The sequence below is a fragment of the Hipposideros armiger genome, unplaced genomic scaffold (genome assembly GCF_001890085.2).
Source record: "Hipposideros armiger isolate ML-2016 unplaced genomic scaffold, ASM189008v1 scaffold_1, whole genome shotgun sequence".
In the NCBI taxonomy this organism is placed as follows: Eukaryota; Metazoa; Chordata; class Mammalia; order Chiroptera; family Hipposideridae; genus Hipposideros; species Hipposideros armiger.
In genome coordinates, this window is record NW_017731351.1 from 2,729,234 (window position 1) to 2,755,346 (window position 26,113).

General features: G+C 35.5%; 1 protein-coding gene across 2 annotated transcripts in view; it reads right to left on the reverse strand.

Moving 5' to 3' along the window:
- Positions 1 to 1,335: 1,335 nt before the first annotated feature.
- Positions 1,336 to 26,113, reverse strand: part of LARP1B (La ribonucleoprotein 1B) — a 70,967-nt gene continuing 46,189 nt past the window's right edge. The window contains exons 12-13 of one of the 2 annotated variants that reach the window (XM_019663871.1): positions 10,900 to 11,023; positions 1,336 to 1,448 (exon numbers count right to left, since the gene is read on the reverse strand). In XM_019663871.1, the coding sequence (XP_019519416.1) occupies positions 1,351 to 1,448; positions 10,900 to 11,023 (222 nt within the window). In that variant the 3' untranslated portion in view covers positions 1,336 to 1,350. Of the gene's footprint in view, positions 1,449 to 10,899; positions 11,024 to 17,908; positions 17,978 to 26,113 lie in introns of those variants that run through there. The other variant, XM_019663947.1, reaches the window with a different exon arrangement.

Consider the following 26,113-nt stretch of genomic DNA (forward strand, 5'->3'; position numbering starts at 1 on the left):
AAAAAAAAAAAAAAAAGTTTTATATTTATTGAAAGAAGCCAGACACATGATTCCATTCATATAAACTTTCTGGACATACAAAGACATAGACAGAAAGTAGATTACTGGTTCAGAAGGAAGTTGAGTGTTGAGACTGACTGCAAATGATCACGAGGAAACCTTTTAGCCTGATGGGACTGTTCTAAAACTGAATTGTGGTGCTGGTGTACAATTATACAAATTTACTAAAATGCATCAAACTATACACTTAACCTGAGTTAATTTTATGGTATGCAAATTATACCTCCAATAGCTGTAAAACACACAAAAAACAAAAGACTAGGTCATGTGTACTTCAGAGAACCTCTGATTGTCTAGCATCCCGTTTCTGCTAAAAGTTTATCAGAGAAGACTGATATTTCAGAGGACTAGGCTAAAGCATGGATTTTCAAAGTGTATTCCCAACCAGAAGCATCAGCATGACATGGGAACTTGTTAGAAATGCATATTCTTAGGTCCCACCTCAACTTACTAAACCAAAAACACTGGATACAGAATCCTTTAACTTTTTTTAACAAGCTTTCCAGGTGAATCAGGTATTTGCTAAACTTTCAGAGGTACTGGCCTAGGGGTAGTGCTGACTAGTCTACGACTTAAGGTTTTCTAAATTTTACTGCTGCCAAATCAAATCATTGCACAGCTGTATACCTGGACCAAATGAATCTTGTCCATAGTCTCATTGTCTTTATAGACAGGAATTCCCTTTATAAACAGAACTTATAATATTGTTCTGTTGGTGTTCAGTAAGGGCTGATAATAAAAAATGCTACATGAGAACTGGCACTTTATTTTTCCTTATAAATAAAATGCCACTGAAGCAGGACTCAGCAAATTTCTTTCTGTAGGTATTAATTTTTTTCTGTAGGTATTAATGCTAGGTATTAATATTTCTGGCTTTTCAGGTCATATAGTCTCTGTTGAAACTACTCAATCCTGCCACTGTAGCACAGCCATAGGCCATATGTAAATGAAGGGTGTGGACACCATGATGTGCCAGTTTTGGCCTGTGGGTCACAATCTGCCAACCACTGAACCAGAGCGGTTAGACAGATATGGATCTAAATACTGAATTTACACTTTGCTTGCTAAAAGAAAGGAAGGAAGGGAGGAAGGAAGGGAGGGAGAGCGGGAAGGAGGGAGGGAGGGAGGGAGAGAGAGAAAAAGGCATTTTAACTATATTTCATGTATTCGGTAAGGTGGAAGAAAGTATGAACATATCAAAAACAGATACAGACAATAAACAGAAGAACCTAATAAAACTTCTAGAGAAGAAAAACACAACAGATGAAATAAAAACCACATGAGATGCGTTTAAAAATACATTAGACACTGCAGAAAAAAGATTGATGAACTTAAAGCCACAAGAGTAGAAATTACCCAAAACACAGAGAAAAAGAGACTCCCCTCACCTGGAAAAAAAAAAAATGAAAAGAACATTAGTGAGCCATTGGATAACTTTATGTAACCTAAGATACATGTAACTGGAGTCTTAAAGAAAGAAAGAAAAAAAGTACCAAAAAAATATGAATTTAAAAAATTTTAAATTTTAATTTAAAATAATGGCTGAAAATTTTCCAAATTTGATTTAAAATATATAAACACATACATCCAAAACTCAAGAAGGCTCAAGCACAAAGCATGAAGAAAATTACACTGAGCCAACCATAATTAAATTGCTTACAATGGTAATAAAGAGAAACTATTAAAAGCAGCAAGAGTCAATACCATTTATTCAATCTGAACAACAAAGAAAAACAATTAGAAAATAATTAACAGCCTCAGAAACCTGTAGGATAACAGCAAAAGGTCTAGAAAAGGAGAAAGGGTGCAGAGATAAAACATTTTCTGAAGAAATAATAGCTAAAAATTTCCCCAGTTTGGCTAAAGGCACAAACCTATAGTCAAGAAACTTAAGAGAACTCCATCATTGATAAACCTAATTAATATCCATGCCCAGACACATCACACTCTAATTGCTGAAAACTTAAACCAAATACAAATTCTTGAAAATAGCTAGAGAAAAAGAACGTATTACATGTAAGGGAGCAATCTGAATGACTACACTTTTTTTTTTTATCAGAAACCATGAAGGCCAGAAAAGAGCGGCATGAACAAAAAAAGTCACTCCATAACTCTATATCCAGTGAAAACACCCTTTAGAAATGAAGGTGAAATAAAGACTTCATCAGAAGGAAAAGTAAGATAAATCATAGAATTACTCTAAAAAATTGCTAAGGAATACACTTCAAGCAGAAGGAAATGATACCAGAAGGAAACTTGGAATATCACAAATAGAGGAAGAACGAGAGAAATGGTAAAAAAAAAAATCTTGATTTACACACACACACACCACCAGGGGGTGCCAAAAAATGTATACACATGACTTGTATTCATCTTTTGTTATCAGTATATATTGAGTATTACAATTTTAATACAGTGTTTTTCCTTTATTAAAATGTGTATACATTTTTTTGGCACACACACATCTGTGTGTGTGTGTGTGTGTGTGTGCGCGCGCGCATGTGTACTACACTACTTTTAAGTTCTTTAAAACATACAAGGTAGTTAAAAGTAAAATATAAAACACTGTCTGAAGGGGTTTTCAATGTATGAAGACATAATATGACTATAGCACAAAAAAACCTATATACAAATAAGATTTCTACATTCCTACCGAGCTAGTAAAATATTGAGTCTAAATAAACTGTGAAAAGTTAACTATTTTGCAATCCCTAGAGCAACCGCTAAAAAAGCTATACAAAAAAGATATATATGGCCAAATAAATTAAAATGCAAAAAAATTACAAATTACCCAAAAAGACAAAAAAAGGGAAACAGAAACAAAAAGCAGAGAATAAACAGAAAATGAATAGTAAATGGTGGATCTAAATCCAAACGTATCAATAATTGCCTTAAGTGTACACAGTCTAAACACATCAATTAAAAGACAAGTTGTCTGACTAAATTAAAAAAAAAAAGACCCAACTATATGTTCTTTATAACAAACTCACTTCAAATATTATGAAATGGGTAGGTTACAAGTGGAAGGATGGAGAAACACACTACATACCATGCAAAGGGTAATCAAGAGAAAGCTGGAATGGCTATATAAAAGTAAGATAAAACTAGAGGCGGCCTAGTGGCTCAGTTGGTTAAGAGCTCACTCTAAGAGTTTGAGCTCTGAGCAATAGCAGTTCGAGTCCAGCCCAAGCTGAGCAGCCGCTGAGCTGCCAATAGGTAGCAGGATGGCTCACTAAAAAAAAAAAAAAAAGATAAAACTAGATTTCAGAGCAAAGAAAATGACCAGGGATAAAAAAAGGATGCCACATACTGATAAAAAGGTAAACTCACTAAGAGGACACAATAAAAATAAGGGTATAGTACACCTAACAAAAGAGCTTCAAAATAAATGAAGCAAAAACTGACTTCATCCTAATAAAGGGCATCTATGGAGAACCTACAATGAATATCATACTTAATGATGAAAAACTGCTTCCCCCCTAAAATCAGGAACAAGGCAAGGATGTCACATCTTATCATTCCCATTCAACATCATCTTGGAGGTCCTAACTAGGGCAAATAAGAAAAAAAACGAGAGAGAGAGAGAGAGAGAGAGAGAGAGAGAGAGAGACAAAAGAAAAAGAAATACAGATAGAAAAGTAAGAGAACTACATCTACTCATAGGCAACATGACTGTCTATGTAGAAAATATCAAAGAATTTATAAAATTCTACTAGAACTACTAGTAAGTTTACCAATGTCACAGGATATCAGGTTGTATTAGGATTCTCCAGAGTAAAAGAACCAAGAGGATATAAAAGGGTATTTAATACGAGGAATTGGCTCATGAGGTTGTGGAGGATAAGCAGCCCCACAGTCTGCCCATCTGTAAACTGAAGACTCAGGAAAGCCAGCGGTCTGAGTACAAAGGCCTGAAACTGGGGGAGTAGATGATATAAATACCAGTCTGAGGCCAGAAGGTGAGATGCGATGACCCAGCTCAAACAATGAGGCAACAAAAAGGGCAAATTCCTCCTTCTTCCATCTTTTTTGTTCTATTCAGGCTTTCAATGGATTGGATCACGCCCACCCGCACTGGGGAAGGCAATCTAGTTACTAAACCCACCAATTCAAATACTGATCTCATCCAGAAAGAGCCTCACAGATACGCCCACAAATAATGTTTAACCAGCTATCTGATTCAGTTAAGTTGATACATAAAAATAACATCATTCACTCAAGAGTTCCAGCTCTGAGCAACAGGGTCCCCGGTTTGATTCACAGCCCGAGCTGAGCTGCTGCTGAGCTGCCAACAGGTGGCAGGATGGCTCAGCTAAAAAAAAAAAAATCATAACATACAAAAATCAATATTTCTATATAATAGCAATAATGAATTTGAAAGTAAAAATTTTAAAGCACCATTTACAAGCATTGAAATCATAAAATACTTAGGGGTACAGCTAACAAAATATGTACAAAATACATCAAAAACTACAAAACAATGAGGAACAAAAAAACCACTTACATGGAGGGCCGGCCGAGTGGCACGTTGGTTAAGAGCTGGCTTGGGACGCCAGGGGGCCCCGGTTAGGATGCCACATATGAGGGCCAGTGACACTGTCCTCTACAGCTAAGATGCTGAACAACAGCTCAACCTGGAGCTGGGCTGCCGTGAGTTGCCAGTGACGGTGTAGGCTGCAGCCCCTGCTGCAATGGGTTGCCATGTGCTACCGTGTGTAGCCAGCAGCCAGTGTGAGCTGCCAGCAGCCGCCATGAGCGGCCATCCAGAAGCCGGCGACTGATCTGCCTCATCCGGGAAGAGCACAATGATGGTGCCAACTTGGGCCAGTGAAGAAACATCCTCCACAACTAGACTGAAGAACAAAAGGACAGCAACTTGTCTAATCCCCTTTCCCCAATTCCCCAGCACTGTCCCCATTCCCCAATTCCCCAATAAAAATCTTAAAAAAAAAGTTGCACATCAAAAAAAACACACACACACACACACAAAAAAAACACTTACATGGAGACGTACATGACATTCATGGATTAGAAGATTCAATACTATTAAGATGTTAATTCTTCCCAAATTAATGGGTACATCCAATGAAATTCCAATCAAAATACCAGCAGTTTTCATAGAAATTAATAAGCTGTTTCTATAATTTACATGAAAATGCAAAGAAACTAGAATAGCCAAAACAATTTTGAAAAAAAAAAAAAAGGATGAAAGACATACACTAGTTTTAAGAGTATTATCAAGTTGTACTAGTGGCAAAGGAATAAATATAGCGATAAGATGAACAGAATATAGACTCCAAAATTAGATCTGTATGCATAGTTAATTGGGTTTGGCAAAGGTGAGAAGGGAATTCAAAGGAGAATGACTTTCCAAACAAATACTGCTGAAATTGTTTGATATTAATATCTATACCTATATCACATACCAAAAAGAAAAAAATTATCTAACTATTACATTGTTTTGTACTAAAAAACACACAAAAAACAAAAACCAGAAATGAGCGAGGTGGAAAAAAAGAAAAAAGTTAACCAAAATTTGAATAGAGATCTAAATTATATAAATATGAAACATATAAAGCTTCTAAGAGAAAATCTTGTAACTTTGTATTTGGCTAAGATTTATTACATAGACACCAAAAGCACAATCCATAAAATTAAAAAAATGAAAAATTACACATCATTAAAAAGAATTTCTGCTCTTCAAAAGTCACTCTTAAGAAAATGAAAAGATAAGTCCCAGATTGGGAGAAGATATGTGCAGGTTACATATGTAATAAAGGACTTTATTCTGTATCCAGAATAAAGAAATCTCAAAGCTCAATAAGAAAACAACTCAATACAAAAGTAAAAAGATTTGAGCAGACATTTCACCAAAGATATACTGATGGCAAATAATACATGAAAAGATGTTCGACATCATTAGTCACAATGAAATACTACTACATACCTGTTAGAATGGCAAAATTAAAAAACAAAAACAAAAAAACCCCACAACTAACAATACCAAGTGCTGGTGAGGATGCAGAGAAACTGGAACCCTCATACATTGCTGGTAGGAACGCAAAATGGCACAGCCACTTCAGAAAACAGAGTTTCTTAAACACACACTTAACCATATGACCCAGCAATCCCACTACAAAATATTTACCCAAGTGAAATGAAAACTTACATTCACATAGAAACTAGTAAGCAAATACTTATAGTGGCTTTACTCATAATCACCCTAAATTAAAACAACCTATATGTCCCTCAACTAACGATAAATTAACCCCGTACATCCATGTAATGGAATACTACTTATCAGTAGAAGGGACAAACAACACACAAAAATATAGATGAATCTCAAATGCACTATACTAAATGAAAGAAGCCAGACTCAAAAGGCTATGCTCTATATGATGCCATTTACATATTCTGGTAAAGGGAAAACTACAGGGGTCAAAAATAGAAAATAGCTGCCAAAAGCTTTGCACAGGTTTGACTACCAAGAGGCAGGGGGGAATTCTGAGGTTATAAGTAACTGAACTATGGTATTTATATGACTGTACACATCTGTCAAAATCCCCAAACTGTACATACAAAAAATATGAAATTTACTGAAATAATACTTTACTTAAAAAAAAAGGAAATAAAAAAGATAACTAAATCCTTACAAGGTGGTCATAATGAAAGGAGGGGGACAGGTCAGGAGCTATTATAATTAATCAGTGAGAAAATGATGGTGGCTTTTGCAAAGTGATAGAAATAAGAGAAGGTGAGAAGTTGGGTAGGTTCTGGATATCTTTTAAAGGGTAATGGATATAACCTACCAATAAATAAGATACGGAGATTGAAAAAGAAAGGGATAAAGGATGAAACCAAGATTTTGTTTTTCCACCTGTACGACTAGAAAGCATCCAAAGCTTAGGGAAATGGGGAAGAACTAGCAACTAAGTCTCCATGAAATAGAAGAAGTAAACAGGAAGAAGACCCAGAGTGATTCAACCAGGTAGGTGGAGGGTAAGATAAGGATCAATCTGACCCCTCTTGAACAAGGAAATCTCTGGAGGCACTATCAAAAGCCTGTTTGGGGTGTGAGAGGCAGAGGTCTGTTTGGATCGGTATAGGATATAAATAGAAAGATACTGAAGATAGTGACATAAATACCTTCTTTATGCCTTAAATTTTATTCTGTAATAGCAATACCAGTTCTTTTTATTAGTATCATGTTTTATAGAATTTCCCAGCCTTTTACCTGTCAATCTTTCTACTTATGACATACAAACAAACAGCATAGAGCTAAATTTTCTTTAAATCCAATCACTAATTTTCTTTCAAACTTAATCTATTCAATATTTCTTATAGCAATATATTGGGTTGATTTTTATCTTCTTAATGTTTCCTTCATTTTATTTCTTTGCTTTATTTTTTTAAACTGAATATTATAGCACACAAAGGAAGATTAATGAATGCATATATAAGTATAAAAATTGGGTTGACTTAGAAACTAAAATGAGAACAAGAAATTAGGTCTGGAAAAAATTCAAGCTTTCCAAAAACACAGTATCCAAAAAACATTTTGGTAAATATCTGAGACTTTTTACTTGGAAGAGCTTAATCACTTATAACCTAGGAAGGCAAAATTTTAGACACATAGAGTTGATAGCCAAATACCCATCAACCAGACCAATATATAAATTCCAGAAATGTGCAAACCCATGTACAACTTTCCAAATGGGACTACCTCCTTCTGTCAGGAGTAAACCGTTATATTAAGTTTTTGTAGTAATAATTCCTGCTGCTCTTCATGGTTTCTATACACTATGCATGTATCCATGAATTGTGTATTTTATATTATGGCATTACACTGAGTAAACTTCTTTGTGTGTATCTGGTTCATTTCATATAGCCTCTATTTTTAAGAATAACCTATTTTGTCACATGTAACTTTAGTTCTTTTCATTTTCCACTGCTGTATATTTTCCCTTTATGTCAATATACATCTTATAATATATTCTGCCAGAAATCAGCATTTTTTAGTTGTAAATTGCTTTTTCTATATCAAACAAGGGATGGAAAAACATTTGTGACAGTGTCTTGTAGTGAAACTGTTGAGTTATAATATGGTATATGTCATTATGGTTTTAATTGCAAATCTCAGCAAAGTAAAGAGGGTAGCATCTTTTTATATTTATCAGCCGTTTGGTTTTCTTCTATGTGAAGCTCCACTTCATGCTTTGTTTCCTACTTTTTCTATTGATGCAAACTTTTTTCTTATTGATTTTTAAGGTTTTAGATTTTTATACTAATTCGTTGTTGCTTTTATGCATTGCAAAATTCATCTTTTAATTTGAGACTTTCATTCTCTGTATGATGTGCTGAGGAGCATAAATTATCAATGTACTCAAACAAGACAAAAAAATCTTGTAATTAGACTGACCATACTTAGTGGAATATCCTAAAAACTAAAAAAAAAAGTTTAAACGTATAAAGTTTTAAAAAGTTTATAGTTTAGAAGTACAAAGAGCTTTAAAACAAGTAACTTTTTTTCAGTGTTCACAGTAATATTATTTAACATTATTGTTATTCAAAAACTATTATATCATAGGATAAATACATAATTCTGTTAGCGGTTAGAAACAAAGATTTTTTTTAATGTAAGTAAAAGCCAGTACAAATACAAAATCAAATGAATTAAAATCTTTATTCCTAAATTTGAGCAGAAAATAACATCAATTCATAATGTATTTTTCCTTAAAAAAACTTCTAAGCTCTTTCAGTTCAAAAGGCCTAGAAACACTACTGACAAAGCTTAACATCCTGCCAGCTGGTAAACTAGAACGTTAATAGAACAAATCAATGCAAGGTAGATTTGAAGCTCAGTCAAAAAACTGATAACTACCACAAGAATCAATAAGAAAAATAACTACACTAGAGTGAAACCCATTTAAGGTATTTATGAGGTCATAATGATAATTAAAAAACAAAACAAACAATAAACTAAATCTCATTGTTCACCAATGAAGGATGTAAGGCAGCTCCTAACTTTGAAAACTACTAAAAAAGAGAAAGAATTAAGCTTTCATTCCCTTTCCTGTGAGAACTCTATCTCAAAATAAACAAATACTCAACTAAAGGATGTTCTTTTTATGGAAGTATTCTATCTACTAAATTAAGAAGCAATGATAAAAACAGAATTATCGGGGCTGGCCGAGTGACACGTTGGTTAAGAGTTGGCTTGAGAATGTGAGCTCTGAGCAGCAGGGCCACGGGTTCAGATCCCACATGGGCCAGTGACGCTGTGCCCTCTACAGCTAAGATGGTGAACAACAGCTCGACTGGAGCTGGGCTACTGTCAGTCGCCAGTGACAGCCAGTAGCCAGTGTCAGTTGCCGTCCAATGGCCAGCAACTGATCTGCTTCAGCCAGGAAGAGTGCAATGATCACAATACCAACATGGGCCAGAGAAGTGACGTCCTCCACAACTAGACTGAAAAAAGGACAGCAACTTGTCTATCCCCCTTCCCTGATTCTGCAACACTGTTCCCTCCCCCTAATTACCCAATAAAGTTGTTAAAAAACAACAACACACAATTATTACCATTTTACAGCCCCTTATGAAATAACAGCTACAAGCAATGATTATCAATGGCTACTAACACCACACAAAGTGGGACAGTCGAGCATTACTGCCTCCTGGTATTCAATACTATATATGACATATTACACATGTTTGAGCCTCAATCTTATCAAGTCTCTGTATTAAAATAATACTTATAGAAAATTCAGGACCAGAAAACAGGTTGAATAAACCCATGAGGATATAATCACTAAAATGCAGAATGTGACAAATTCTACAGGATCAACAACCCAGTTTTTTCAAAAATAAATTGCAAGGAAAAAAAAATAGTATGAACCTATAAACTAAAAGAGACATATCAACCGACTGCAATATTTGGAACTTATAAGGATCCTGTTTTTTTTTTTAAACGTGAATGAGGAAATGTAAACACTTAAGTATTTGATATCAGGGAAGTAATGTTAATTTCAGATGTGATAATGGTACTGTGCTACTTATGTGTTAAAAGAGATAGTCCTTTTTTTTAAAGACATATACAGAAATATTTAGGGATCAAAAATATGAATAATATGATTAGGAGTTTGCTTCAAAAGAATCAAGTGGAGTCAAAATGAAACAAAATTGGCTATGATATGATTAAGCAGTTAATGGATAGGTAACAGGCACATGGGGAATTCATTATACAATTTGCTCTGTTTTTGTATATATTTGAAGTTTTCCAAATTAAGTTTGTTGTTAAACTAACTTCAGAAAAGACTATAACAAAATCATTCTTTTATGACTATCCCAAATGCATTTACATTTTTATACAAAGAGTAAGGCCTTAAACAAAAGAATGAGCTAGTGGTGTATTTTTAAAAATCAGCAAGTCAGTGAAAATGTTTCTTTATGTGGAGAAGAGAAACAGTCCCACAATCTCAAAATCCAATGAGACATAAAAAACCAACTGATTTTGCCTACTTTTAAGTAAGCATCTGGGTCTGACAGGTGACTCCTAAGGTCACCTTTGTGATTACTTGCCTATTCACCAAGAGTAAGGTGGGATTCAAACTCTGTCCATGTACTACAAGACTGTCTCATTAAATTTACGATCTGTATCTTTAAATCTCTAAAATGTTTTGAAGTGCACCAAAAGGTAAATAAAAGTTGAGTTTTAAAATTCTAGTCTTTTACCAGATATCTAAATGTTTTCCACAAATTAAAAAAAGTAGCAAACTTTAAAAGCAATTTAGAACTGCTTTAATAGTACTCAGACACTTACACAAAAGCAGATTTACATACCTTGCCTGGACTGTGAAGGTGCTACAGGAACTTCTTGGTTTGGCTCAAAAGGAAGTTCAGGTGTTAGGTTTTCAAACTGCTCTTTACTAATGAGATTTAGCTTCTTAAAGTTCTCAACTTCTTGCTGAAGTAGAACGGAGGAATCTAATTACTAAACTGGCTAATAGAGTAACCAACAGACAATAATTGACACCAACCTCAAAAAATGAATTTTTAAAACAGGGATTAAATACAACAAAAAAAGATGCTCTAGTAGAGAATCAAGCATTCTACTTAACAATTAATATTCAGTCTAAAGAGGCATAGAGAACTCTGATATACTATGATTATTTTATAATTAAAATACATTGTACAATCCACTCATTAATTATTTGCTGAGCAAATATGGTATTATAGAGGCTACTAAGTAATCTAATGCATGTTCCCTACCCTTAAGGAATTTACAAGTTAAGACAGAAAGAAGGAAATGTACACATAAATACTAGTATTAGGCAGTACATGAAAAGTGATAATATTTGGTAGAAGAACTGAGATCATCACAGAAGAGATGGGACAAAAGCAGCTCTTGAAGAGTGAGAATTTAGAGAAAGGGAAAAGCATTCTAAATTAGGTAACATGAACAAAGATGAGAAGCTTGGAATGAGCAATCATTTATTAGAAAATTACCCAGTGAATGAGAAAATTTGTGTAGAGCCAGTGGCAAAAAGGCCTGACAAGTTGGAGAAAGCTACTAGGCCTTTAATATCACCAAGAAGTTTTCACTTTACTTTCTAGTAATGGAAAACATGACCTAAGATAAATCTAGACGACCCTGGAGCTATCAATTCCAAACCCTTTTATGAAGTTCACAGCAAGGAGGCTCAGTAGGTCTGGGTTGTTAGCTTCAAGGAAGAATCCCTGCCCCTGGGGCTCCGGAAGCTTCCCCGTGCTAACTACTGTCACATGGTCATATGTGTAGAGCATTAGACAGGCGGAGGCCATTCTCTACTGGAAGACCATCTTGCCATGGTTTGTGAAGACCATCCATCCCTGGTCTAAACTGTGGAACAAAAAAAAAAAGGGGGGGAATGCTTGTACTCACTACTTGTAAGTTTTACCCAATAAACCCTATATCCCATCTACACCACTCAGTGCTGATGGGTCCACTACCGTTTACAGAGTAACATCTAAAGACGGTTTAAGCAGGTAAAAAACCATAATAAAAGTTGTCAGATAAACCTAATTAAGCATCATCATTATAATAGTTGTAGTGCTTTGCTCTTAATAGCTAACCAAACAATCTTTTCCTTCTGTCTTCAAAAATGAATACTTTTCAGCTCATATCATTAATTAGATCCTGTTAGCCTTTAAACGAAGAGCTATCTTCATGAAAATGCCTTAAACGATTACTTCAGCTCTTACCCGTTTACCAAAATTGCTTTCCCAAAAGTCTTCAATAGCCTCTTCAAACTAATTCAGCCATTACTTCTCACTGCCCCTTATCTTGCTACAGAGCTCACTACTAGCAGCTCCCACTTCAATAAACATTTACTGTATGTTCAGCACATGGCAAAGATAAATAACAGTTATACCCTAATGGGAACACAAACATTATGCTTCTGTTTTGTTTTTAACTTTTAAAACTAATTCATTAAGATATATAACACATGCACATATATACACAAACACTAGAGAAGTGCATTAAATCATAAGTATACATCTCAATGAGTAGTCAAAAGTGAGCAGACCTGTGAACACCACTCAGGTTAAGATATTACTACCATCCTAGAAATAGACTTCAAATCTCTTCCCATCGCTACCATCCCTCTCCCCCTAAATATAAGCAATATGCTGACTAATTACTTTAGAAGCATCAACAGTAAGACTCACAGCTAACCTCTCAGCAGAAACAATGGAAGCTAGGAGACAACTGGATGATATAATCACAGTATATAAAGGGAATTTGTGTTCAAAAATAAAGGTAAATAAATTGCTTAGTTGTAAACTTAAAATAGATGAATTTTATGGTATGTAAATTATATCTCAATGAAGCTGTTTAAAAAATGAAGGTAAAATAATTACCAGAAACATGAAAACAGAAATTGATTTTCAGCAGATCTGCTTTAAAGGAAATAGTTTTTTAGGCAGAAGAAAATGATTCCAGGAAGAAGCTTGAAGATAAAGGAACAAAGAGCAATGGAAAGGGTAAATACATGTGTAGATTTTAAAATACATTGACACTACACTAAACAAAACAAAGCTGGTGTAATTAGTCCTTTGTCTTTCACTTTTGTTATTCTTTTCAGCAGTTTTACAATGATGGCCTGTTCTGGTTTTCTTTGCATTTCTTTAGAGTTCATAGGACATCCTGAATTTATCCCTTGCTATCTTTCATCAGTGTAGGTAAAATATCAGCCACAATCTCTTCAAATATTACTTTTGCCTTATTCTCTAACTCCTCTCTCTCCTGAGAACCCAATCAAATGTATATGAGACCTTTTGACTATATCTTCTATGTTGCTTACACTGTTTTCTGTATTTTACATCTTTTTTTGCTCCAGGTTTCACACCGGATTTTTGACTCATCTAGTAGTTTAGTAATTCTGTATTTAGCTGTACTTAACTACTCTCAAGCCAATCCATTCCACTCAGTATTATATTTTTCATTTCTGGAACTTCCATTTGATGCCTTTTTAAAGTTTCTAATTCTCTGCTGAAATTCTCTATCTTATCTTTTTTTAAAAAAATCATATTAACAATAGCTAATTTAAAGTCTGTTTGATAATTCTATTATTTGGATCTTTATGGGTCTGTCTCTATCTTCTGTTGTTTGTTTTTGTTGTTTTGTTTTTTATCACATCTTCTTGTCTTCTTGTATGCTTAATTATTTTTTGAGGGCCAGACATTACTATTGAAAAATTAAGGCCTAGCATAATATTTTCTCTAGAAGGTATTTGTGTTTGCTTCAGTCAAATGGCTAGAGGCATGACCATGCTGATCTATCTAATAAGGGATTAAAATGATTAGAAGATGGCGCTTTTGAAAGCAAATCTTTTCCAGTTCACCCTAATTTCTAGGATATAAGCCTTTTCTAAGGTTTACTGGAAATCCTTCTCTGGTCTCTGAACTCCAATTTTTGTCACCTTAGTCTCATGAGTTTTTAAAGAAATCTCTTTTCAGCTTCTCAGTTGCTTCTTTTGGAACTGGCAGATACCTTTAAGGGAAATGCAGACCCTAATGCCAGTCATGCTTCTTTCAAGTTCCTTCTTCCAGATTTTGACCACATGATTCTTTATTATCTGTTAGCTCTATAGATTTTTTTGAACCTACTTTACTAGTTGTTCTCAGCAGGAGATGTGAATTACCTAGTTTACCACAACTGGATGTTGTTGTTTTATAAATGTATACCTTCCCTTGCTCAAAAAGGGACTAAATAGGCTTAATTATGTAGTGGATAAGAAACACTTGTAAACAACTGTTTCAGTATAAGAGTTAAAAATAGGTATGTATGAGGTTCAAAGGTAGAACAGAAGAGTGACTTTTCTGCGTGGAAAAAGTAAAAACTATCAAAGAAGTATTTCCTGGGCCGGCTGAATGGCGCATTGGTTAAGAGCTGGCTTGGGATGCCAGAGGGGCCCAGTTCGGATCCCACATATGAGGGCCAGTGACACTGCCCTCTACAGCTAAGATGCTGAACAACAGCTCAACCTGGAGCTGGGCTGCCGTGAGTTGCCAGCGATGGCAGGGAGGTTGCCATGGGCTACTGTGTGTAGCCAGCAGCCAGTGTGAGTGGCCAGCAGCCGCCGTAAGCGGCCGTCCAGAAGCTGGCAACTGATCTGTCTCGACTCATCTGCCTCGCCAGGGAAGAGCACAATGATAATACCAACATGGGCCAGTGAAGCAACGTCCTCCACAACTAGACTGAAGAACAAAAGGACAGCAACTTGTCTGTTCCCATCCCCCAATTCCCCAATAAAAAAAATTCTAAAAAATAAAAGAAGTGTTTCCTGGTAGAATAATACCCAAACTGGGTTTTTCAATCTAAACAATGAAAAGGAGTTTTGCAAGTAAACAGAGTGAAAAGATACTGCAGGCAAAGGAAACAACACATGCAATAGGTATTAAAGAGTATGAACTTTAAAGCTGAAAGCAGTAGCTCAATGTAGATAGATATGTAAAAGCCAAATCAGGAATCTGTGTTTGCCGAGAAATTCAAGCTTTATCTTCAGTGGGGTAAAGAAGTATTGACTAAACATTAAGGAATATAGAAAAATGGTCAGGTTTATATTTTAGAAATTTGAGAGATTTGCATATTTTCCTTGAGATCACTTACTTTGAAAATAATGTAAGCCTGTAACTGTCTGTAGCCATTATTGCCACCATATGCAGAAAGTCTGACTGAAAATGACACTAACATAGATGAAAGCAGACCAAGTAGGGGATAGAGATATGCACAATTATTCTATGCAGTCTTAGATAAAGACTTGCGTGAAAGCAAGCACTGGTATTTGGACTTCTGGTAGTGAATTCCCTTACTTGCTAGAAAGAAAGAAGGAAAGAATAAAGGAAGGAGGACGACTATTCTGTCAAGAGGAAAGCTAGAAAGAGAATGACCTAAAGCCAAGAACCTAGTGTACAAACCCCACGGAGAGACGATGCAAGCCAAAAGTAATGCATGGCAGTAGGAATGCACAGGAAAGGGTGAATAGGACCTGGTGAGAAACTGCCTAGAAGCTGAGGAGGATTCCTAAGGTATCTAACCAAAACAAAAAATACAGGAGGTGTGGCATAATTTCCTTTAATTTTTCTTCTCGGAGACAGAATATAATGAGATGCCTGTGGAACACGAGACAGACGGCTGGAGAATCTAACAGGCTACTGGTTATAGAGTTGCAGAGCCCCACAAAGACACTAAGAGTTAATGATTAAAGACCTGGGAATAGATTCTCTCACTTGTGGACAAGACAAAAAAGTACTAAGAGAAGCAGCTCAAGGATTGAACCAGGCAAGACCACGTTTAAAAGGCAAACAGAAATTATACACTTACAAAATAATTAAATAATAAATCTTATGTATATATATTTTACCACAGTAAAAAAAGACACACACACACAATGGCAAGCAGACCATTTGTGTCATGAAGCAGAAAAGTGCTAAGCATATAGGGACATATCAGTTGTCCACACAAGCCACTTTCAGAGAGCTCTACCCAGACCAGATTTGAGACATTTTGACAGGAAAGAAATCCATTCCAGAGCCCATACTGACACTAAAAAACAGGGGAGGGGTGAGGGGTTGGGGCAGAGAAGGCCGGCGGAATGGCTCAATTGGTTAAGAGCTCGCTCAACAGTGCAAGCTCTGAGCAACAGGGTTGCCGGTTTGATTCGCGGCCTAAGTTGAGCTGCCACTGAGCTGCCAACAGGTAGCATAATGGCTCACCTAAAGAAAAAAAAAAGGGGGGGTGTTAAAAATAGAGTAGAGAGGAAATATCTTTTTTACAGAAGAATGCTAACTGACATAGAAATAACAAAAATAAAAAATTACTGCCTTGTAATCAGCATAGCAATAGATTCAGGCAAAAATCATCGAAGAGAAATCTGCTGGGGAACACAGTTTCAAAGTATCACTTCAGGGGTCTCTTAAAATGTGTATACATTTTTTTGGCACCTTGAGTGTGTATGTATCTACACACCCACACACACAAACGTGTAAAGTGAAGCTTCTGCACTCTTTCAATTCCTGGTCTCCCTCCATTTATATTATTCATTATTCCTGGTCCCACCTAACCAAATGCCCTTTGTTCTTTCTCACACATGCCCGGTACTTTCAAAAACCCTACAGCTCTATGAGGTAGAAAGGACATGAATGATCCCCATCTACAGTTCAGAGAACTAAGTTTTTGGTCCAGAGTTGCACTTCGTGGAAATTGCACACAAGTTGACTCCTGGTCAGGAATAGGTCCCAGCTTTGCCAAAGAGGCTCTCAATGTAATGTTCTCTAGTGAGAAGAAAAACAGCCCAAGTGGTGGTGGTGAGGGGAGGTTTAGGGTACTCTTTTATTGCGAAGTCAGAAAGACGCAACTGTCTGTCTGCCAAGTGACTCTGCAGCATCTCCTGTGAATTTGTACATTTCCAGCATTATACCAAAGACTTCACAAACATTAAAGTTCTTCTAAGCATCTGCAGCAAGTACAGAGAAGGGCCTGCATTTGCAAGGGGGAAGGCAGCAGGAGACAGTGTAGTAGTCAGTAAAATCAGAGTGAATCACAGCATCAGGTCTCTGAGGCTCACGGGCTCCACCAATTCCAGAACATTGTCTGGGTCAAAGCAGGAGACAGAGCCCACCTCCAGTGTCACCTCTCAACAATGTGCCTGCAGATGGTCTGGGCCGTCCAGCAACTGGGAATGCTCTCTCACACAACACAATGCCAGTAAATGCAAAAACTCCGGGAACTTGGACCACAGGAGAGAACTTCACACAATACTCCAAGAAGTACTGAATAAAAGCTGCAAGGCTGCACAACAGCAAATGCCATGTGCCTAAAGATGACATCAACTGACCGACCAGTGTGATTCAGAAGCTTCCAATTTGAAGGTTTTTCCTGAAATGCTGGAAATATTATGAAAGTATGAGCTTTTATCTGGGTTTCCACATGAGCAACCTGGACAGAAGGATGATGACTGAGGAACTGGTTGTAACGGCTTCTCTCCCTTGTTCTGCAGGTTCAAACTAAAATGTCTACTTAGAGGGAGGTGTCAGGAAAGAGACTGGGCAATTCCTGAGCCTCACAAGCCCAGAGGCCAGCCAGCAATATTAGAGAAAAGATGCAGAGGCCCACCCACCATATCTCTGGGATGGAAGTCCTATCTGTATGTCCTTGGCAAATAAAGCCTTCAACACTGTATGAGTTTACACCACCACTCTAAGCAGGCCACTGAACAGGAATATCTGGATGCAAAAAAAAAAAAAAAAGAAAGACAGGCTCAACCTACCTTGACTTTACTTTAGCCCAAGGAGCAACAGCCCTGCAGCTCCAGGAAGTGAGTCAGACAGCTTTGGCTTGCCTCTTCTTGTCCCACACATCCCCATTCACACTAGGCTGTTTTTAGTATTGTTATGAAATATGCCATACAGAAGAATGTATTAAACATACATGTGCAACAACTACTAGAAACACAACACTGTTATTATATGAGAATCCCTGTGTATCCTACTCCCTCCCCCCTAAAACAACCCAAAACCCAAATTATGTGATGATTACTCCTTGCTTTTCTTTATATTACCTTCTAAGTATGTATGTTTCCGAAAAATACATTTGACTTTTTCTTGAGCTCTATGCAATCATACACTGCATGCAACCTTACTTAACTTCTTGCACTCAGCATTGTTTCCTAGAATCGTTGATAAAGACGTGTACAGCTGTCATTCATTTTCACTACTGTATAGTATCACACTGCTTATTATACAACCTATCAGTCAACCGCTCATGGACATTTTAGTTATTTCCAATTTGTGAATGTAATGAACAATTCTCCTATAATGTTATGAATTATTCCTGATGAACATTTCTAAATTCCTCTAGGGCAGCACAGTCCAATATAAACATAATAAAAACACAAGTAATTTAAAATTTTCCAGTAGCTACACTAAAAAGATTTTAAAAAGGTGCAACCTTATTATTTTATTTAACCAAATATTATTTCAACTGCAATAATTATAAAATCATTGAGCTATTTTATATATTTTTTTTCTTACTAAGTCTTCAAAATCCAATACTGTACAATAGAGGACATCTCATTTTGGACTAGCTGCATTTTGAGGACTCAATGATGGCTACCATATTTGAAAAATGCAACTCAAGACCATACTCCTGAGAAGAGATGGTGAGCACAGTGTACAGTTTCATATATTTTTACTCCCACACAGACTAATGAAGTTCTTGTTCCAATACTCCCAAACACTTTTCTGTCTGATGTTTTAACTTTGGTGGGTTTTATGAAATAGTCCACTGAAACTTTAATGTGCATTTTCTTGATTAGTAATGTTGAAAATCTTTTTACGATTTCAATCATTTGATCTTCTGCTTTTGTGAAATGCTTGTTCATGTCTTATCACCAGTGTTTTTAGTGAATCTTTTGATTTGTACATTAATTTTACAATACCTATCAAATAACAAATGGGAACCATCTTTTTCTCACTTTGTGGACTCTTTTTCATGTTTAATGAAAAATTCTTTGTGATACTGTCCTTTATGATGCTTTTTATGTCCACTTGAGAAACCCTCCCCTACTCTAAGGTCATAAAGGTCTTTATCCCTTAACAGCTTTATGCTTTTGTCCTTTGCTGTAACAGATTTGAATGACACTACAAAGCAGATGTCTATAATTTCACTTTTTCACCACTTTTCCAGCACCATATATTAAAAATCAGGTCTTCCCTTTGATCGGTAATCACAGCTGTCACTTACCAAGTGTGCACACAACTGTTACTGGACTCCTTATTCCATTTCTATGATCTATTTTATACCTTTTATCTGCTAAAATAAAAAAAAATTGCTATGCCTTTATGAGTGTGATGAGTTTCTTGTCTCTTACATTTCTGTATAAATTTTAGAAATCCACCTATCAAATTCCTGAAAAGTATCTGTTGAAATTGAAATTTAATTGACTTTTGAATCAATTGGGGAAAATTACCCTCTTTACCACATTGGATCTTTCAAACATGAATTTTGGAATTTCTCTCCCTATTTGTCTTCAACTAACACCTTGCAATTATTATAATACTTTCCTTAGAAAGTCTGCTGTGTCCATCCTTTTAAAAATCTACCCTATGGTAAGCAGAAGGGTCCCTCAAAGATGTCAAGATCCCAACCCCTGTAACTTGATTATGTTAAATACGTGGCATAAAGGACTTTGCAGACGTAAGGTTTCTAATAAGTGACCCTAAGATAGGGATCTTACGCAGACAACTTTCTCTAGCCACAGGCAGAAGAGATGCAGCAGAAGAAAGAGAGATGCAAAGCAGGGCTCCTCCACCAGTTGTTAACTTGTGACTGACTGCAATTTGACCAAGGATGCAAGTGGCCTAAAGGAGCTGAGAGGCTCCAAGAGCCAAACAGGAAATGAGGAACCTCAGCTCTAACCAGGGCCACACAGAACTGAATTCTGCAAAGAATCTGAATGAATTTGGAAGTGATTCTTAAAACCTACAAATAAGAGCCCAGGCAGGAACACCTGCATTTCAGTCTTGTAAACCTGGAACAGAGAAACCAGCTGAGCTTACCTGAATTCCTGATCTACAAAATAATAAATCTGTGTTGTTTTAAGTTGCCAAATTTGTGGTAATTTCTTACGGCAGCCATAGAAAATACATAGATTCTTAAGATTGTTTTATACTATTAGAGAATGAAATCTTAAAAGTTACTATTTCCAACTAACTGCTGTTATGTAGAAATTTTCTGGATTAAAAAAAATTCCGAGAAATTTACTTAGCACTTACTAATTCTAATCACTCACCCATAGGATGCTTCTGGGGTTTCCATTTACATAATCTTAAATTTTTATTTTTTCCTTTCTAGCCCTTATCCTTTTTTATTTGTTTGCCTTACTGGTCTAATAGCCAATATAGTTGATAGATTTGACAGTGACCTTCATTTTCTTATTCTGATTACAAGAGATTAGCTTCAACATTTCACCCTTCAAAGTGATATGTTTGTTTTATAAGGGATTTTGCAGAAACCCTTTATTAGGCTAAAGACATTCTTTTATTCCTGTGGCTAAAAATATCTCCAATAAGCATGCTGAGCTTATCAAATGCATTTTCTGAATTTACTGAAGTGATCACAATCTTTCTTCTGTTCATGAGAGAATTGCATTGACTGATTTTTCTAAGGTACAACTTGCATTATTGAAATGAAAACTTGGTTACTGATCTGGTTGTGAAAAATAGTTTCAGAATATTTATACCTAGATTACCTGTCATTTTTGATTCTCATTCCTATTCTTAAGAAATTCTCATTCATGTGCTCCTCACTTATCAGTCTTAAGGCTATGCTGTTCTCATAAAATTAGTAAAGTATTCCTTCCTTTCCCCTCACTAATTCAATAAATACTTGAGTCCTATTAGCACTATTCATTGGAAGTACTTGTGCATGGCTGAAATTATTCCAATTTTAGAAGAACTTGCTAATAAAGCCAAGTTATCTTCAAGTTTAAAGGTTTAAAAAAAATGGTTTCAAGCAACTTTCTTTTCCAGTCAGTTTTTGTAAGTCATATATTTTTCTGGAAAAATATCCTATCTAAATGTCCAAATTATTGGCCTAAAATACCTTTTAAAATTTCTTCATGATCAGTAACTACATCCCATTTTCATGTAATTACCTTTCATGCCTTTTGAGAATACACATGCCCAGCCAACAGGCATAGCCATATGATTTGCTTTAGTCGATGGAATGTGAGCAAATGTACACAAAGAACATCTAAGCAGCACCTCTAAATACAACTGTATACACATTAGCACAGTCTCTTGTCCATCCCCTTTATGTGAATTAATGAACTGTTGCTGTATAGGGGCTACTTTTTCAGCATGATTCCCAAAATGAAAAGACACTTAGAACAGAAATACACACACACACACACACACACACACAGTGCTGCAAAAGCCAACCCATAGCCACTGTACTGTCAAGCAACATGAAACATTTTTACTTTAAGCGTTTAAGAATTGGAGGAAAAATTTTATACAGCAAAGGTAATATTAGGGATTGACTTATTAATTTCAAGCATTTTCCCTAATATATTTGCATTTAAGCCTATCTCTTTAAGTGCACCTCTTAAATTCACTTATTATTCCACTTAGATTTTCTAATTTCCACTATGGCTTCTTCTTTGGTGAATTATGTAAAATACATCTTTGTTTCAAAACATACAGGGTTTTATTATTTTGCTTTTTAACTTTTATTATTAAACACTAACTTAATTCCACTAATAATTTGTTTTATATAATATCAGTTCATTGAAATTTGCTTTATAAACACTGTTGGTTAAAGTATTATAGACAGGCTCAAAAAGAACATGTATTATGCAGTTGTTAGGTGCAGAATTGATTCTCAAATTATTCTAATTTTTTGTTTCCTTGGGGTTAAATTAAATCATTCATTACAACTGGATTTGTTCTAGATTTTTGTTTCATATTTGATATTAAGTACATTAAATTTTAAGTTATACTTTCCTAATGGATCTCTTCACTTTTAGTCATTACAAAAGGACACTCTTTAGTACTAATAATGGTTTTTGTCTTAAAGTCCACTGTGTAAGTCTGTCTGATATTAACATACGAACAGCAGCTTTTTTTTGGTTACTTTTTTATTTGGTAAAAATATACATAACATAAAATTCACCACCTTTAAGTGCACAGTTCTATAATATTAAGTACATTCATTATTGTGTAACAGATACTGAAACTTTTCATTCAGCAAAACAAACTCTATACCCATTAAACACTTATTTCCCCCTTCAACCAACCACCACCACTCATACTATATGTCCTTGTGGCTTGCTTATTTCATTGAGCATGTCCTCAAATATCACCAGTGCAGTATATGACAGACTTCCTTCTTTTTAAGGTTAAATAATATTCTATTACATGTATACGCCAACTCCATGTTTTGTTCATCCATTCATCTGATGATTTGGGTTGTTTCCACTTTTTGGCTATTGTTAATATTGATGCTATGAACATGGGTGTACAAATAGTTCTAGTTTTTTGAGGAACTCCCATATTGCTTTCTGTAGCAGCTATGCCATTTGTTTCCTCCAACAGTGCACAAGGGTACCATCTTCTCCACATCCTCTCCAACAACTGCTATTTTCTGGGTTTTGCCTTTTATTTTTAAAGTACACATCCTAATGCGTGTGAGTTAATCTCTCATTGCAAATAATTTATATTTCTCTAATGAGCAGTGATGTTGAGTGTATTTTCATGTGCTTATTAGCCATTTGTATATCATCTCTGGAGAAATGTGTGAATCATTTGCCCATTTTTTTAAAAACCTGAGTTATTTTTGTTGTTGGGGTGTTGAATTTCTTTATACAAGTGAAGAATACTAACTTCTTATCAGATGATACGCAAATATTTTATCATATTCTATAGGCTGCCTTTTCATTAATACACATAAATTTTTCATTTTCATGTACTCCATTTTCATTATCCATTTTTGTGTTATGACATGTGCTTTTGGCGTCAGAGCCAAGAAATCACTGCCAAACAAAATGTCTTGAGTCTTCACCTCTATGATTTCCTTTGAGAATTTTATAGTTTTAGGTCTTAGGTTTAATTTTTTTTATATATATGGTGTTAATGGTCCAACTTCATTCTTTTGCATGTAGATACCAGTTTCCCCATCACCATTTGTTGATAAGTTTGTCCTTTCCCCTTTGAGTGGTCTTGGCATGCATGTTAAAAATCATTCAACCATAAAAAAAGTCAACTCAAGGGTTTATTTCTTGACTCTCTATTCCATTCCCTTTATCTACGTCTGTCTTTATGCCAGGACCACACTCTTTTAATTATTATAGTTTTAAATATGTTTTAAAATAAAACGTGTGAGATTTCCAACATTGTTCTCCTTTTTAAAGATTGTTTTTGGCTCTTCAGGCTCCCATGAGATTTCACATGAATTTTAGTGTTGGTTTTCCTAGTTCTGTAAAAAAATTGCCATTGGAATTTTGATAGAGATTGCACTGTATCTGTAGATAACATTGGGTAGTACTGACTTCCAATCCATGTACACAGGATATCTATTTTTTTTAAAAACAGCTTCATTAAGATATAATCTACATATACTACAATGCACACTCCAGTGTACAATTCAATTGTTTTCAGTATACACAGCTTTGCAACCATCATCACAATAAATAGTACATTTTCATCACTACAAAAAAAAACCAAACCCAGTACCAATTACCAGGCACTCTTTCCTCCTACCACCTACCTCAGCACTTCCCAACCACTACACCCCCACAGGCAATCACCAATTTACTCTGTCTGATTTGGACATTTCATATAAACAGAATCATACAGTATGTAGTACTTTGTGACTGGCTTCCTTTACTTAACATACGAGGTCAGACAAATAAGTTCGAGAACTCATCCTATAAGAAGTGCCACATACCTCATTGCTGAATATAACTACGGTCACCTTCGAAGTACTCCCCTTGGAAAGCTATGCACTGATGCCAGCGCCTAGTCCACCCTTCAAAGCAATTTTGGAACTCTTTTTCTGGAACAGTCATCAGAGCTGTCATCGTACTACCCTTGATGTCCTGAATGTCATCAAAATGTCTTCCTTTCAATATTTCCTTTATCTTTGGGTAAAGAAAAAAGTCATCGGAGGCTAGATCAGGTGAGTAGGGAGGGTGTTCCAATACAGTTATTTGTTTATTGGCTAAAAACTCCCTCACAGACAGTGCCCTATGAGCTGGTGCATTGTGGTGATGCAAGAGCCAAGAATTATTGGTGAAAAGTTCAGGTCGTCTAAGTTTTTTACACAGCCTTCTCAGCACTTCCAAATATTAAACTTGGTTAACTTATTTGTCCAGTTGGTACAAATTCATAATGAATAATCCCTCTGATATCAAAAAGATTAGCAACATTATTGCAACAAGTTCACGATCTTAATTGTCAGACCTCATCATGTTTTCATATTATAGTATCTATCAGGAAATTCATTTCTTTCTATTGCCAAATACTTCATTATATGATTATACCACCTTTTATCAATTCAAGTGTTACTTTTCTTACAATCAGTGAACAGAAACTGACACATCATTATCAACAAAAGCGCAATTTACATAATTTTCACTTTTGTTGTATATCACATAGGTTTTCACATATGTATAATGACGTGTATCCACCATGTTACTATCATACAGAATAGTTTCACTGCCCTAAAAATCCTCTCTGTTTTGCCTATTCATCCCTCCCTCCCCGCAACCCCTGACAATCACTGATCTTTTTACAATCTCCATAGTTTTCCATTTCCACAATGTTAAATAGTTGGAATCATCAAGTCTATAGCCTTTTCATATTGAATTCTTTCATTTAATAATATGCATTTAAGGTTGCTGCATGTCTTCTCATGGCTTAATAGCTCATTTCTTTTTAGCACTGTATAATATTCCATTGTCTAGATATGGGTCGGCAAACTTGAGGTGGAAGAGCTTCCAGGGATCGGCAAACTGCAGCTCACGAGCCACATGCTACTCTGGGTGTGTACATGTGGCACTGAAGTAAAATTGAAAATAAAAATAAAATTACCATAGTTTCATTTATATTACTTTAAAATTTCCTTATTTGTAAAAATATATTTATGGCTCTTGAATAATTTTTAAATTGTTATGAGGGACAGGATTGGCTCTTCCAGGGGTCGGCAAACTTTTGAGATGGAACATACCCAAAGAGCCACATGTGTCTCGTGAGCTGCAGTTCACTGACCCCTGGTCTAGATGGACCACAGTTTATTTATCCATTCACCTACTAAAGGACATCTTAGTTGCTTCTGAGTTTGGGCAATTATGAATGAAGCCACTATAAACATCCATGTGTAGGTTTTTGTGTGGACACAAGTTTTCAGCTCTTTTGGGTAACTACTAAGGAGGGCAATTACTAGATCGTATGGTAAGAGTGTGTTTAGTTTTGTAAGAAACTGCCAAAGTGTCTTGTAAGGTGGCTGTACCATTCTACATTCCCACCAATAATGAGAGTTCCTGTTGCTCCACATCCTCTCCAACATTTGGTATTGTCAGTATTCTGGATTGTGGCCATTCCAATAGCCAAATCTTTTGGCCATTGCAAAAGTGTTGTAGTATCTTATTTTGATTTACATTTCTCTGATGACATGATATGTGGAGCATCTTACTATTTACTTATTTGCCATCTGTATATTTTCTTTAAACTATCTGTTCAGATCTTTGGCTCATTTTTTTTTAATTGGGATCTTTGTTTTCTTATTGTTGAGTTTTTTTTGTTTTGTTTTGTTTTGTTTCCATTTTGGATCACAGTCTTTTATCAGATGTCTTTTGCAAATATATTCTCCCAGGTTGTGTCATGTTTTCTCATCCTCTTGACAGTGTCATTTGCAGAGCAAACATTTTTCATTTTAATTAAGTCCAGCTTATCAATTATTTCTTTCATGGATCATGTCTTTGGTGTTGAATCTCCCTTTAACATTTTACCA